Raw genomic sequence first — 17,146 nt, 5'->3', positions numbered from 1 at the left:
TGGGTGAATCACTTGAGCTCACGAGTTCAAGACCAGCCCGACCAACACGGTGAAACCTTCTCTACTAAAAATACAAAAATTGGCCGGGCGCGGTGGCTCACGCTTGTAATCCCAGCACTTTGGGAGGCCGAGGCGGGCACATCACGAGGTCAGGAGATCGAGACCACGGTGAAACCCCGTCTCTACTAAAAATACAAAAAATTAGCCGGGCGTGGTGGCAGGCGCCTGTAGTCCCAGCTACTAGGAGAGGCTGAGGCAGGAGAATGGCGTGAACCCGGGAGGCAGAGCTTGCAGTGAGCCGAGATTGCGCCACTGCACTCCAGCCTGGGTGACAGAGCGAGACTCTGTCTCAAAAAAAAAAAAAAAAATACAAAAATTAGCCAGGCGTTGTGGCATGCACCTGCAGTCTCAGCTACGTGGGAGGCAGGAGAATGGCTTGAGCCTGGGAGGTGGAGGTTGCAGTGGACTGAGATCAGGCCACTGCACTCTAGCCTGGGTGACAGAGTAAGACTGTCTCTAAAAAAAAAAAAAAAAAAAATTAGAACTCACAATGAAATGAAATTCCATTTGTTTTACCTTGTTTTTCCTTCATGGACCAGATTAATACATATATATGCATGTGTACAGGCTAACATTCCTAAGTGTGAGCTGTCTTTTTGAACATGCTTGATTAAATACTTAGCAACTATAATACAGTGATTTATAGATTAGTTAATAGTCAAGTTCTATTTTATAATCAGAAATAACCCAAAGGCCTGTAACAAATGCTGGGTTTAGCTTTTAAGTGAGGCAGGAAGTCCAAACCCTAAGTTTAAATATAAGTTCCTACATATTTCCAACACCTTTAAAGATAATCAAGGAATATTTAGAAAGACACCAAAACTCATGGTCTCAAAGAATAAAGATATAATATTTTATAGTCATTTCCCTTCTCCCTTACATACCAAATAATTATACTATACAGACTGGTTGGTGGAATATGTGAAGGGTGCTTTAGGATCATAAAGACTGTGACCTCTTACAGTGTGTGGGGTGGCTATCAGAGTGTATCAGAGGTCAGCAATTATGCTTACCCTTTCTTACTTTTCTGAAACTCTGAATCTCTAGGACTATAAGTAAAAACAACCCTGGGTACTTTGATCTAGTCATCCTTTTCCTCTTGTTTGTTAATTCATTCATTGAGCAAACATTTATTGACTGCTTACTATGAGGTGTCTATGACAGGAAAGACACCAAGAACAACAGAGACACAAAAGATACAGACCATGAACTTTTCTAAAAGAAGGCACAGAAAGACATGGGATATAGAAAAGAGAAGAGCATTCTCTAACAGAGCAGCAAGATAGGCAGCCATCTAAGAGGCACAGACTGATATATTTGAGTCTTAAAAGATATGAAGTCTGGCCAGGTGTGCTGGCTCAAGCCTGTAATCCCAGCACTTTGGGAGGCTGAGGCGGGTGAATCACAAGGTCAGTTCAAGACCAGCCTGGCCAACATGGTGAAACCCCGTCTCTACTAAAAATACAAAAATTAGCCAGGTATGGTGGCAGGCTACATGTAATCCCAGCTACTCAGGAGGCTGAGGCAAGAGAATTGCTTCAATCCGGGAGGCGGAGGTTGCAGTGAGCCGAGATTGCACTACTGCACTCCAGCCTGGGTGACAGAGCAATGATTCCATCTCAGGAAAAAAAAGAAAAAGATATGAAGTCTTTAGAGGAAATGAAAGAAGCGAAGACAGCGGTAGGCAGAAGGAACAGCATATGCTAAGGGATGAATGTAGGAGAGGTCATAAAGACTTCCCATGGAGCCCATGCATAAAAGCATCCAGGGAACAGAAATTTATTCTAAATAATAAGTAGTTTAGTGTTTCAGGCAAGAGGACACAAATTAGAGAGGGCTGAAGGACAGTAAAAAGGCAGTAAGAAATCAGATTATGAAAAGCTTTGTTTGCTATGTTCTGAATTTTTGAGAGAGGTTATAGGGAGCCACTAAAGGATTTAACCAGTGGAATCACAAAGTCAGATTTTCAACATCAGAAGTTCATTTGGAAAGTACTGTGGAGATTAGATTGATTAATCTGTTTTGAGGGGTGGTGAGATTGAGGGCACTGAAGACCTAAGATCAGAGAGATGGCTAGTTAAAGGTCTGATACATGTATACAGAGAGAAAAAAAGAACTGCACTAAGGAGTGGCAACTAGAATTGACAGGCGAAGACATATTCCAAGTGTGCGTAAAAGGCTGATGACAGGCCGGGCGCGGTGGCTCACGCTTGTAATCCCAGCACTTTGGGAGGCCGAGGCGGGCGGATCACGAGGTCAGGAGATCGAGGCCATCCTGGCTAACACAGTGAAACCCCGTCTCTACTAAAAAAAATACAAAAAATTAGCTAGGCGTGGTGGCGGACGCCTGTAGTCCCAGCTACTTGGAGAGGCTGAGGCAGGAGAATGGCGTGAACCCGGGAGGTGGAGCTTGCAGTGAGACAAGATTGCGCCACTGCACTCCAGCCTAGGCAACAGAGCAAGACTCCGTCTCAAAAAAAAAAAAAAAAAAGGCTGATGACAGAATGCAGTGCATAATAATACAGATGATACATATGTGACCATCTGACTTTTTAAAGAAAATTCTATAAGCGCAAGAATAGCTAAAAATGCCTTAAATTACTATCGTGACTACAAGAGAGTAAATTATAAAGCATTGTAGAGCTATACACAAGCTATACAGAAATACATAAAATCAGAGCATTATTTTTACTATACTTTTTCAGTAACTCTTTAACCAAAAATATTTAAATTACAGTAATACAGATCTTTATTTGAAGCACATTCAGTAGGAGGAGCCAGAGAGAAGTCTGTGATGAAAGCAGGGCCTCTATATGAAAAAACAAAGTTGAAGCAGGAGCCTCATCTGAGTGCATATAAGAGAATAAATGTAAAACTCTTAACCAAGAATCAGGCATAAATAAATTTGACATGAACCAGGTAATAGAAGACTTCCGTAAGTGTTCTGAGAACTTGTTCAGTTTATTTAAGTCTCCAGAGTCTCTTCATCTAGAGTATACATTTAGTTCATAGAATACAGATAGATATTGGTTAGTAGATCACAAATCTAATGAATCTACCTCATCTAAACAATTCATAGGCCTCTGTCATCCTGCTCCAGGAAAGAAAAAAAAAAAACTACCATCCTAATTTCATTACAAATAAATATTTCAGACAAAACTTCCTTACATGGGCGAGACCCAGATGCCTATGCCAGTCACCTCTAGCAATAATCAGCCTCATCTATTGCCACAGTGTACCTTACATATACTATCAATTGTTATATGGTGCTGAAATGGTTGGGAGCCCATCGGGTATAAGCAAAATAACATACAATTTCATATTTTTAAAGAAATTTTGATAACCAATAATCTTAAATACATTTCTTTCAGCTTAAAATTTAATTCCAAATTTTAATGAAGAATATGTCCACCCCATCTCTAGCCTCAACTGAACATATGTAGGATTATACTCATTAAATTTTTAAAAAAACTAAAGTATGTAAAAACCTCCAACTTTTCATTCTACTCAAGTGCTGAGATAGAGAACTTACTTTTAACTTGGGTATCATCCAGTGCTTTGTATTCTGTACTCTTAATTGCTAGCTCCACACCATACCCAGATAAGTACATTTTCCGTGAGCTTGGTTTCTGTGCAAACACATTTATTTCATAAAAAGAGAAAACAGTCAAACATCTTGTTTTAAAGTCAGTACCACGATGTATTCGGACATAAGGGTAAATTAGTAATATTGAAGGTTTTTAATCACTGTGAAAAATTTGGGGGTTGTTTACATTGTCTCTAGCCTATCAAGGAACTAGAATTTGGTTAATGACTACTCTGTAAAAGCTTTGTCATGACTACTGTTTTAATTACTTTTTAATTTTTACAACTAAAATAAAAAATATCTGATCTTTTTCTGTTATTTCTTCAATGATGAGTTAATTAACAGATGATCCAATACAGACAAGTTTCAACAAAACTGTTTTCCTTTTTGGGGATCCCCAAAAGATTTGCTAAACCAAAAATGTTCTTCACTTGCTGGTTGTCTAGATGTAGGACAACTAGAGTGCTGCCAAAAGCAAACACTGGAAAGTAGTGGCAAAGGAGACAAAAAAAGTTAGTGCTGTGAAATACCCGATAAAAGTTTTCTTTGTTTCTCAATGATTAAAATATACCAAATGCCACAAATTAACATCTGTTCTTGCAGTAAGGAGCTACAGTTCACTAAAACGGAGTGGTCCGAAATGTTTATGATCAGAATTTTAGTACCTTTAATTTTGTTCTTTCTATAAAGGGCAAATATTAAATGTACTCCTAGAGATTACCTCATCAAGCAAGAGAAGTCACCATATTTTATTCAAAAGGAAGAAACCCGGATGAACACACATAATAGTTTTAAAGTTGCTCCCGCTTCCAGACTGAAGTTCTTGTTGGCTGTACTGCAACCATTAGCATTTGGCATATCTCAAGGGGTTAGAAAACCACTTTAACCTAGAGCTCAGCAAACTCCCTGGAAGATGCCATGTGTCTTTGCTTAATTCAGGTTTGCATAGGGACAGTTTTGCATGATAGAGGAAAAGGTAGAGATTGGAGGGAAGGAGAACTTTAGTAGTGTGTTATTCTTTGTATTCTCTTCTTTCCTCCCTAAACTTTCTACCAAGCCTTATTGATATGCATATGGCCAGAGTGACTGTTCTTTGGCCTGTTCTATTTCCAAGTAAGAATATGTAAAAGTTAGCTTCAGATATTCAGACAAATACTTAACATTGCTGCCCACACTAAAATTTAATTTGCTAATTTCTCAGGCCCACATTATATGAAAGATAGCATGTAGAAACTGGGTTATTTATAATTACAGTAATCTGATAAAGATGAAAATTTTTTAGAGTTTTCAATTTCATAACAGCTCAATTTAAAACTACATTTTGAGTATCTAGTCAAAAGACCAATCAGTTGGTGGCTAAGTGAATCGAAACTATAAGGCCATGTATCTTGTTATAGTTCATAAAAGAAATGCAATTTCACATAGCCAATTTCCATTATCAGTTCTGGAAAGTTATTAGCTCCTCAGTAATAAAAATGTTTCCTAAATTCATACTTACTTTCCTCATTTGGAAATGTGTTGATATAAAATTTGAATTGTAATCTTGTAGTTTAGTAAGTTTGGATTTGCAAACCAAACTACCAAATCAACAGGTTAAAAAAAAATCTTTGTTTTTCTATTTCTTTTTCCCCCACAAAAAGGCTTTTTTCCCCCACAAAAAGGCATATGTTAAAAACGTAGCATAAATATGTCTATTTTTATTAGAATTACATGTTAACTAGATTTACATTATACTTATTTTGAACATAAAAGATGTCATTCATTAAATATAAGGCTATAATTTGATGTTACTAAATGCCCAGATAGTTAATATGATTTTACAGAAGCACACTTAATGGTCACATTCTCTATGTCAGGCCTCCGAGCCCAAGCCAAGCCATCACATCCCCTGTGACTTGCACGTATATGCCCAGATGGCCTGAAGTAACTGAAGAATCACAAAAGAAATGAAAACACCCTGCCCTGCCTAACTGATGACATTCCACCACAAAAGAAGTGTAAATGGCCGGTCCTTGCCTTAAGTGATGACATTACCTTGTGAAAGTCCTTTTCCTGGCTCATCCTGGCTCAAAAAGCTCCCCCACGGAGCACCTTGCGACCCCCATTCCTGCCCGCCAGAGAACAAACCCCCTTTGACTATAATTTTCCTTTACCTGCCCAAATCTTATAAAACGGCCCCACCCCTATCTCCCTTCGCTGACTCTCTTTTCGGACTCAGCCCACCTGCACCCAGGTGAAATAAACAGCCATGTTGCTCACACAAAGCCTGTTTGGTGGTCTCTTTACACAGACGGGCATGAAACTCTAAATAATAACTTGAGACCGATTCTCAACAGATGGGCATAGCTCCCCAGGGGCATGTTAGAACCACTTGGGAGAACATTTAAAAAAGACAGACAATTAACAACAACAAGGTTCATTGCACAGGTTTACTTATAGATTTTCTTATAGATTTTTATAAGAAATAGCTATTTTATAGACATCTACTTTTATAGATAGTTACAGATTTTCTCCCACCTTGCCACCTGAAACAGCAAGTGCAGCCTCTCCTCTTCCATTTCCTCCTCAGCCTACTCAACATGACTGTGAGGATAAAGACCTTTATGATGATCCACTTCTATTTAATGAAAAATGTATTTTCTCTTCCTTATGACTTTCTTAATAACATTACTTATCTAGCTTACTCTACTGTAAGAATTACAGAATATAATAATACATGTGACATGAAAAATATGTGTTAATTGACTGTTTCTGCTATCAGTAAGGCATCCAGTCAACAGTAGGTTATTAGTACTTAAGTTTTAGTGGAGTCCAAAGTTATATTTTTTAACAACATGAGGGGTCAGTATCTCTAACTCACACATGCTTAGGGGTAAACTGTACTTGTATCTCCCACTCCCATTCCTATTCTCATTTGCCTCTCAGCTCTGCCTTACCTGATAGAGAATCATAGTCTTAAGGTGCTACTGTTATTGATAGGAATGTATCCATCCTTCTAGCAAACTCAGTTGGGAAAAATTGAGAATTATTGGCATAAGATGATGAGACAATATAAAATGTTTTGAGTGCACACTATAGACCCATGACTCTGTCCTCTTCTTTTATATTTATTTTTTCTGAAAACACTTTCATCACCATCTAACATAAATCTGTTTTACATCTCTTGCCACTAAAATTGAAGTTCTCTGAGAATAAGGAATGTTTCTCTCTTATTCACTGCTACATGAACCAATGCCTGGCACAGAGGCATCCAAATATTTATGAAATTAATGACTTAAATATGTAATCATTTACAAAATGTACACACACCCACACTTTCTCTTTATCTCACTTTACAGATAATCTTTATGTAGATTATGCAAATATCTATATGCCAACACACTCAAGAATAAGATTTTCCACTTCTACTAAATAGCAATAACTCACTCAGAATTATACAATGAACAATTAAAATTGAGAATGTGAAGAACACTGAGGGAAAAAAATATATTTTATATGATGTTATTGTAGGGCAAGTCCCCAAAAGATCTTGGCAACCCAGCTCTTCCTCGCTTTCTCACTTGTAAATCTCAGAATAACTGTAGAATGATGTGCTAGAAGTGCAAGAAATATGAAGGAATTGCCAGTAAAGCCAAGCTCTGTTCCCATCGCTCCTAGAACAGGATGTCTTGAGATGCTTTAGCACAGCTCATCAAGCTGCTCCTAGGTATAAAACCCAGGGCAGAGCAGGCTTTCAGAGTTCCTCAGCTGTGGTGCAACATGAACGACGTGCACGTGAGACTCCATCCATCCTGGGCGGCTATCCTAAGCTTTGGGGGATGAGCTTGCCATGAATCCTTAGGTGTCTATTGTCCCTTGCTGCCTGTCTGTGAGTAATAAAGTTGCTTCCCTAAACTTGTTGTGCGAGTGTTCTGTCTCACCAGACTCATGCTAGTGGATTGATACTGGTACACAGTATTGGCAAGGTGTTTACAGTCCTCCCCGGGATTGATACCAGTGCACAGTGAACTTGCATCATAAAATTATCAAATATATAAAACAAAATTAAGATACTGAAATAAGTTACTTATCTTCTATCACCAGTACTAAGCACAGTGCCCAACTTACAGGCATTTGTGGAAGATTATTATAAAGGTCACAAATGAATAACTCCTTCCCATGTCCAGACTCCTTTGCAATGTGACCTTGCTACTTCTCACCAGAAAATTGAGTCTATTTTTCCATTCTTTTGAACCTGGCTGGCCTTGTGACTTGCTTTGACTAACACAAGGTGGCAGAAGTATCACTGTATGAGTTCTTGGGCATAGCGCTTAAGAGGTATTGCAAGTTCTACTCTTTTCTTTTTGGGACCCTAAGCCATCATGATGTGAAGAATCATAGTCTAACTCTTGGAAGATGAAAGGCCATGTAGAAAAGACAAGAAACTCCAGCTAACAGCCTCAATTGCCACACAGGTCTGTCAGAATAACTCGAATCCCCAAGCTCTAATCCAGTGCTGAATGACCCCCACTGCATGAACAATACTAGCAGAAAAAGTGCCCCGACTGTCAACCCACAGAATAAAGAGAAACAGTAAGTCAATATTGCCTTAAGCCACTAAATTTTGAGAAGATTTGTTACAAAGCAGTTCAGACACAGACACAGCATCTAATAAATGTGCATGGAGGAAAGAAAGAAGGAAGAGATGACAGATTCCTCTAACAAATTTCTAATTCAAAGAATACCTAGTTTCCTCATAAATAGTAGTAACTTAAGAGTTTTTCATCCTCTACAATCATATATTACTGCTTTGAGAAGTTATAAGGTAGCTTCAATTAGCACTAAGAAACTTAATTTTGGATTCCCCACGTAAGCAGCAAAGCTATGGTATCAAAGTAACTCTAGGAAAAAAAAAACATTTGTTTTTTAGATTTTTTTATTTTTAATTATTATGGATACAGAAAAGTTGCACATATTTATAGGGTATATGTTATAATTTGATGCAAACATACAAAATGTAATGATCAAATCAGGGTATTTGGGATATCTATCACCTCAAACATTTTATCATTTCTTTGTGTTAGGAACATTCCAATTTTTGAAGTCAGGGAGACAGAGACTAGAATGATGGTAGTTACCAGAAGATGGAAAAACTTCTTTTTTTTTTTTTTTTTTTTGAGACAGAGTCTTGCTCTGTCGCCCAGGCTGGAGTGCAGTGGCGCAATCTCGGCTCACTGCTAGCTCCGCCTCCCGGGTTCACGCCATTCTCCTGCCTCAGCCTCTCCGAGTAGCTGGGACTACAGGCGCCCGCCACCACGCCCGGCTAATTTTTTGTATTTTTAGTAGAGACGGGGTTTCACCGTGGTCTCGATCTCCTGACCTCGTGATCCGCCCGCCTCGGCCTCCCAAAGTGCTGGGATTACAAGCGTGAGGGATGTGGGGATTAAGAGGGGATGGTTAATGGGTATAAAAATACAGTTAGGAAGAATAACATCTAGTGTTCAGCAGCACAATCGAGTGACTATGGTTAATAATTTATTGTATATTTCAAAACAAGGAAAAATAATTTTATAAGCATTACATCCTTATTAAAGAGCCACCTAATTATGACCTCCTCTCTCAGAACTAGAATGTCTCATCTTTCTCTTTCTTTAGTGGACAGATATCAGAGGGCCTCAGAATCATATGCTATATATTCCCAACCAATGTGCCAGATCTAATGAAAGATCTCCAGGAGTGAGAGCACTTTATTATTTAAAAGAACACTCCAATTGGTGTTGAGGTAGAGAATGAGACTGATAATGGAAAACAAAATAAACTTCGACTTTATTTTTAAAGTTTTATTACTTAAAAAATAAACTTGAAAAGATAAAATGTTAGCTGTCAATTCTGGGTAGTATATACAAAAATGTTTATTATTTTTAGGCTTTTTGTATTAGAAAATTTTCTGAAGAAAAAATAAAGCAGATGGAACGAGAATGATAACAGAAGAAAAAGGCACCTGTGGGAAAGTGAACATTTGAATACCTAGGACAGATACCACCAAATGCTAGTGAAGCTGGTAAAGATATTTAGCTAGAAATCTATAAAGCTTGCTAAAGGCTAAACATGGGTTAACGTGAGAGGGTGAAGCCCCTGGTAGCTCCAGACATAGCAAGGCTGAAACCCTCTTGCACAGGGAAGACTGGGGAAGGTCCTGAGAAAGCTTCTACTCTAATGCTGACAGGCAGAGAGGAAAGAAAAATCACTGCTGAAATCCACTTCAGACCTATCTCCCCTACGGAACCAAAGCCTTAATCTTCAGAGGCAAGGGCAACAAAATTGCAGCTATGTAGTGTACTGGTGGAAGCCCACTGAAGACGGGAGAAATGGAATAGACGAAAGCCTTAATCTGAAGGAGGGACAGGAATACCTGCCAGGCCCAACATTCTGAGAGAGGATCAGAAACCTTGAGGCCCAAATTTACAGTCTGCCTAGAAAGGAAACTTAATTGGAACATCAGAGAATATCCCCTTCCTTACCTGCCCCCTCACCTTCACCTCAAGGCCAGTCTAACAAGGGTTGAGTAAAGATAACACTGAAATACAGGTGGGAAAGCTAAAAATACAAAAACTAGCCAGGCATGGTGGTGTGTGCCTGTAATCCCAGCTACTTGGGGGCTGAGGCAGGAGAATCGCTTGAACCCAGGAGGCGGAGGCTGCAGTGAGCTGAGATCGCACCACTGCACTCAAGCCTGGGGGACAGATCGAGACTCTGCCTCAAGAAAAAAAAAAAAAAGGAATTGGTTAACTACAAGGCAGTTCAATAGAAATTATTCAAATTGAATTTGGGAAGAAAAAGTAGTAGAGAAAGAAAGGAAGAAATCCAAAAAGCAAACAACAGCAAGAAACTGAGCAGAACACTCAGGAGCTGTGGGATAGTACCACACATGGGAAACATCATGAGTGCCTAAAGGGAGAAATATGCCTCAGGACAAAGACAAAGAGGAAAGGCAGGACTGCCGTCCCCAGTCTTGGAAATTCTAACTCTGCTCTGTAACTTGAAGAGGAGAGAACACCTCCAAATTCATTCTAGGAGGCCAGCATTACCTTGATACCAAAACAAGACAAGGACACAACAAAAAAAGAAAACTATACGCCAATATCACTAAGAAACACAGATGTAAAAATCCTCAACAACATATTAGCAAAATGAATTCAGCAACAACTTAAAAAGATTATGCACCATGATCAAGTGAGATTCATCCCAGGGATACGGGATAGTTCAATATACACAAATCAATAAATGTAACACACCATATTAAAAGAACCAAGAACACAAAAACCATATGGCAGTCTAAATATGTGCTGAAAAGGCATTTGATTAAATTCAACATCTCTTTCTGACAAGTCCCTCCCCCACAACAAACTAGGTATAGAGGGAACACACCTCAAAATAATTAAGGCCATATATGACAAGTCCACAGCTAATATCATATGGAAACAGGGAATAATTGAAAGCCATCCCTCAAAGATCTGGAACAAGACAAGAATGCCCCCTTTCACTATTTTTATTCAACGTAATACTAGAAGCCTTAGCCTGAGTAATAAGGCAAGAGAAATAAAAGGCATCCAAATTGCAAAGGAAGAAGTAAAATTACCCTTGTCTGCAAACAATATGATCTTATATTAGAAAAACCTAAAGACTCCACCAAAAAACTGTTTGAACCAATAAATGAATTCAGTAAAGTTACAAGATATAAAATCAATATACAAAATTCAGTACTATTTATATACACAAACAGCAAACAACATTCTGAAAACGTTACAATAGTTACAAATAATATGAAATACCTAGGAATTAATTTAACCAAAAAAGTGAAAGACCTATATTAATACAAAGAAAACTACAACACTGATGAAAGGAATCGAAGAGAACACCAAAAAATGGAAAGATATTCCATGTTCATGGATTAGAATTCATATTCAGACAAATGCACCAATGGAACAGAATAGAGAACTCAGATGTAAATCTACACATTTGGAACCAACTCATCTTTGACAAACATGCCAAGATCATACACTGGGGAAAGAGCAGTCCTTTCAATATGAAAACTGAACAACCATAATGCAGAAGAATGAAACTAACTAGACCACTATGTCTCACCATATACAAATATCAAATCAAAATTGATTGAAGACTTAAATAATAAGACCCAAAACTATGAAATGACTAGAGGAAAATATTGAAGAAATGCTCCAGGACATTGGTCTGGGCAAAAATTTTTTGTGTGAGACTTCAAAAGCACAGGCAACACAATTAAAAATAGACAAGTGGAGTTAACATCAAGCTAAAAATCTTCTACACAGCAAAGGAAACAATCAACACAGTGAAGAGCCAATCCACAGAATGGGAGAAAATATTTGACAAACACCCATCTGACAAGGGATTAATAATCAGAATACATAAGGAACTTAAACATACCCTTTATCACCACTCCTATTCAACATAGTCCTGAAAGTCTTGGCCAGAGCAACCAGGCAAGAGAGAAATAAAAGGCATCCAAATAGGAAAAGAGAAAGCCAACTATACCTGTTTGCAGACAACATGATTCCGTATCTAGACAATCCCATAGTCTCTGCACAAAAGCTCCTTGATCTGATAAGCAACTTCAGCAAAGTTTCAGGATACAAAATCAATGTACAAAAATCACTAGCATTTTTATACAGCAACAACATCCAAACTGGCAGCCAAATCAGGAATGTAATCCCATTTACAATTGCCACAAAAATAAAATACTAATGACCACAACTAACTAGGGAGGTGAATCTCTACAACGAGAATTATTAATACAAAACACTGCTCAAGGAAATCAGAGATGACACAAACAAATGGAAAAACATTCCAGGCTCACAGGTTTGGAAGAATCAATATTGTTGAAATAGCCACACTGCCAAAACAATTTACAGATTCAAGGCTATTCCTATCAAACTACCAATGACATTCTTCACAGAATTAGAGAAAGCTATTTTAAATTTCATATGGAACAAAAGAGCCTGAACAGTCAAGGCAATCCTAAGCAAAAAGAACAAAGCTGAAGATTACAGTAACCAAAACAGCATGGTACTGGCATAAAAACAGACATACAGAGCAATAGAACAGAATAGAGAGCCCAGAAATAACGTCACACACCTGCAGCCATCTGATTTTTGACAAAGCTGACAAAAGCAAGCAATGGGGAAAGAACTCCCTATTCAACAAATGGTGCTGGGAAAACTGGCTAACCATATGCAGAAGACTGAAACTGGACTCCTTCATTATGCCATAAAAAAAATCAACTCAAAATAGATTAAAGCCTTATGTAAAGCCTCAAATTATCAAAATCCTCAGCCGGCCATGGTGGCTCACGCTTGTAATCCCAGCACTTTGAGAGGCCGAGGCGGGCAGATCACGAGGTCAGGAGATCGAGACCATGGTGAAACCCCGTCTCTACTAAAAATACAAAAAATTAGCCAGGCGTGGTGGCGGGCGCCTGTAGTCCCAGATACTCGGAGAGGCTGAGGCAGGAGAATGGCGTGAACCTGGGAGGCGGAGCTTGCAGTGAGCCGAGATCGCGCCACTGCACTCCAGCCTGGGTGACAGAGTGAGACTCCTTCTCCAAAATAAATAAATAAATAAAAATCCTCAGAAGATAACCTAGGGAATACCATTCTGGACATGGGCCCTGGCAAAGATTTCATGATGAAGACACCAAAAGCAATTGCAACAAAAACAAAAATTGACGAATGGGACCTAATTAAACTAAAGAGCTTCTGCGCAGCAAAAGAAACTATCAACAGAGTAAACACGCAACCTACAGAATGGGAGAAAATATTTGCAAACTATGTATCTGACAAAGGTCTAATATCCAGAATCTACAACGAAGTTAAATTTACAAGCAAAAAATAAACAGCCCCATTAAAAAGTGAGCAAAGAATGGGCACAGTGGCTCATGCCTGTAATCCCAGCACTTTGGGAGGCCGAGGCAGGTGGATCACGAGGTCAAAAGATCAAGACCATCCTGGCCAACATGCTGAGACCCTGTCTCCACTAAAAATACAAAAATTAGCTGGGCATGTTGGTGGATGCCTGTAATCCCAGCTACTTGGGAGGTTGAGGCAGGAGAATTGTTTGAACCCAGGAGGCGGAGGTTGCAGTGAGCCGAGATTGCGCCACTGCACTCCAGCCTGGCAATAGAGCAAGACTCTGTCTAAAATAAATAAATAAAGTGAGCGAAGGACATGAACACTTTTCAAAAGAAGACCTATGATATGGCCAAAAAGCATATGAAAATATGCTCAATATTACTAATCATTAGAGAAATGCAGATCAAAACCACAATGAGATACCATCCTGTATCAGTCAGAATGGCTACTATTAAAAAGTCAAAAAATAACAAGATTCTGGTGAGTTTGCAGAAAATAGTGAATGCACATACACTGCCAGTGGTACTGTAAACTAGTTCATTTAAAGCAGTGTGGCAATCCTCAAAGAATCTGAAATAGAACTACCATTCGACCCAGCAATTCCATAACTGGGTATATACCCAGAAGAATATAAATTGCCCTACCATAAAAACACACGCATGCATATGTTCACTGCAACACTTTTCACAAAGCAAAAACATGGAAATCAACCTGAATGCCCATCAATAGTAAAATGGATAAAGAAAATGTGGTACATGTACACTACAAAATACTACACAGTGCATGCCGGGCTTAATTCCTAGGTGATAGGTTGATAGGTGCAGCAAACCACCATGGCACGCATTTACCTATGTAACAAACCTGCACATCCCGCACATGTACACCAGAACTTAAAAAATTAAAAATAAACCCTTCCTCTAATATGATAGTTAATAGTGGAAGACCAAATGCTTTCTCCCCAAATCAGGAAAAAGGCAAGGATATCTTCCGTCACCACTCCCCATTCAACATTGACTAGAAGTCTTAATCATTAAAATAAGGTTAAAAAAAAATGGCATATAGGTTGAAAAAGAAGAAAAACACTGATGAAAGAAATCAAAGGATGTCTAAATAAATCAAGAGACATAATTTTCAATTGGAAGACTGAATATTTTTAAGATGTTCTCTCACAAATTTAACTTATATGTTCAATGTAATCTCAATCAAAATGCCAGCAAGATTTTTTGTAGATACAGACAAGCCGATTTTAAAGTTCACAGGAAGAGACAAAGGAATTAGATTAGCTAAAACAATTCTGAAAAAGAATAACAAAGCTGGAGGACTAACACAACCTGATCTCAAGGCTATAAAGCTAGAGTAATCAAGCAGTGTAGTACTGATGTTGGGATAGACAGATAGATCAATGACACAGAAAAGCAAAGCCAGAAATAGACCCATACAAATACAGTCATTTATATTTTACAAGTGGATAAAGGAAATTCAATGGAGAAGGATAGTCTTTTAAACAAATGTTAAAACAACTAGGTATCCATATGTAGAAAAATAAATCTCAATATCTATCTCACAAGTTGCACAAACCTTAAATGGATCATAAACCTATGTGTAAACATAAAACTATAAAATGCCTAGAATAAAATCTGCATGACCTTGAGATGGGTGATGAGTTTTTAGATATACTATGAAAAATATAATCTATAAACAAATGATGAACTGGACTTAATCAAAATTAAAAACTCTTCCTCTGCAAAACACATTAAGAGAATTACAACATAATTCACAAACTGGTAGAATATGTTTGTAAATCATGTATCTCATAAATGATTTATATCTAGGACATAAAAAGAACTCTGAAAACTCAACAAAAAAAGTTCACCAAAAAGAAACTCACGAAAAGCCAGACAACTTCATTAGTCATTAGAGAAATGCAAATTAAAACCACAGTGAAATACCACTGTGTACCTAGAACAGCTATAATAAAAAAAACTGACATTAACAAATGGTGGTTAGGATTTAGAGCAGCAAAATTATCTTTCCTGGCTAAGGGGAACGAAAAATTGTACAGCCACTTTGAGAGACAGTTTGGTATAGTTTATTATGAAGTTAAACATTGACTTACCATACAACTCAACAATAGAACTTCCAGGCATTTATCCAAGTGAATTGAAAACATATGTTCCTTCAAGAATCTGTATGTGAATGGGATGGTACTAAGGTGACTGACAGATGACTCTGTGTGATTGTTGAAACCCAACATTGTACATCACAGATGATACTTTTCAAAAAGACATCTGACTAGATTGTGAAATAAAATTATCTTCATAGAAGGCAAAGCTCAATATCTATGAAGAAAAAGTCTCTTCAAAATTCATCAGAAAGGTCCAATTCATTCCCGTATGAAATCCCAACATGTTTCATGGAACCTGGCCAACTAATTCTAAAATTAACATGGCTACATATCATGCAAGAACAGCCAAGATATTTAGAAAAACAAAAATTAAGAAGCAGAGTTATACTACCAGATATCAAAATATATTTTAAAGCTACAGCAATTAAAATGATGTTATATTTGTGTAGAATAGACATATATATCACTGCAACAGAATGGAAAGTCTAAAAACATATACATGTCTATATGAAAAATTAGCATATGATGGAGTAGAATAAAGACTTGACTGTTCAACGAAGTATGGGAAGACCAATAATTTTCCATATGGAAAAAACAGAATTATATCTCTACCCAGTAGTATATTCAAATAAATTCCAGATGGATTAAAAACCAAAACAAAAAATAGAACTTCAACTCTTACAAGAGAATGTCCTTATAAGAGCATAAAGGATATCATTAAGGTAAAGTTGAGTAAATCTGACTATATCACAAGTAATATTTGTAAAAGATGTCATAAACAAGTTTTAAGAAAATATCAGAAGACCAGAAATGCACTAGGAGAAGATGCTGCAAAGTATGGAAGAAAAGATTAGTATTCAAAATATGTTAAAAATACCTATAAACCAATGAGAAAAAAAGAATCCAATTCAAAAATAGGCAAAGGCTATGGACAGGCAATTTACAAATATATTTGTAAGGTTTTAATTATATTAAATATTAGCATATAATCTTAATAATTTGGGAAATGCAAATTAAGGCACTCCATGTTGGGAAGACAGTAGTAACAAAGCAAAGTCCTTCCTCTAATGGCCATTATATTCACATGCACGTGTGTGTGTGTTTGTGTGTGTGTACGTATGTGCTCTGAAAGTGTTAAATAAACGAGGAGATATAGTAATAAGTGCTATGAAATCATTAAAACAGAAAAATGTGATAGTGTCATAGCAATGGCAGGCTAGAGGAACGGGGAACAGTACAGCACATACCAGATACCTGAATGAAAAGTAGTCAGGTCTCAAAAGAAAGAATTAACAGTATTCCAACACCATGCTTTGCACTTTGATCTAATACTGTATATATTATCAGTATGTTGAGTAAATCAGCTTTCTTAATTGCGAATTCTTAGCAAGCATTATACACATTATTGAAGTCTGTTTTTGTTTTTTATCCAAGTTTTAAATTTGTGCCAGA

The 17,146-nt window shown here is 37.6% G+C and overlaps 1 protein-coding gene across 8 annotated transcripts in view; it reads right to left on the bottom strand.

Moving 5' to 3' along the window:
* LOC129464103 (UDP-glucose:glycoprotein glucosyltransferase 2) overlaps positions 1 to 17,146 on the bottom strand; it is a 264,841-nt gene that overhangs the window by 206,899 nt on the left and 40,796 nt on the right. For all 8 annotated transcript variants that reach the window (XR_008651434.2, XM_055245067.2, XM_055245066.2 and 5 more), the window contains one exon: positions 3,593 to 3,689. Coding sequence is in view for 7 of the 8 variants with exons in the window: in XM_055245067.2 (XP_055101042.1) it covers positions 3,593 to 3,689 (97 nt within the window). In the remaining variant the exon portion in view is untranslated. The remainder of the gene's footprint in view (positions 1 to 3,592; positions 3,690 to 17,146) is intronic.

The sequence above is a fragment of the Symphalangus syndactylus genome, chromosome 15 (assembly GCF_028878055.3).
Source record: "Symphalangus syndactylus isolate Jambi chromosome 15, NHGRI_mSymSyn1-v2.1_pri, whole genome shotgun sequence".
NCBI lineage: Eukaryota > Metazoa > Chordata > Mammalia > Primates > Hylobatidae > Symphalangus > Symphalangus syndactylus.
This window is presented reverse-complemented; position numbering and strand designations above follow the sequence as displayed.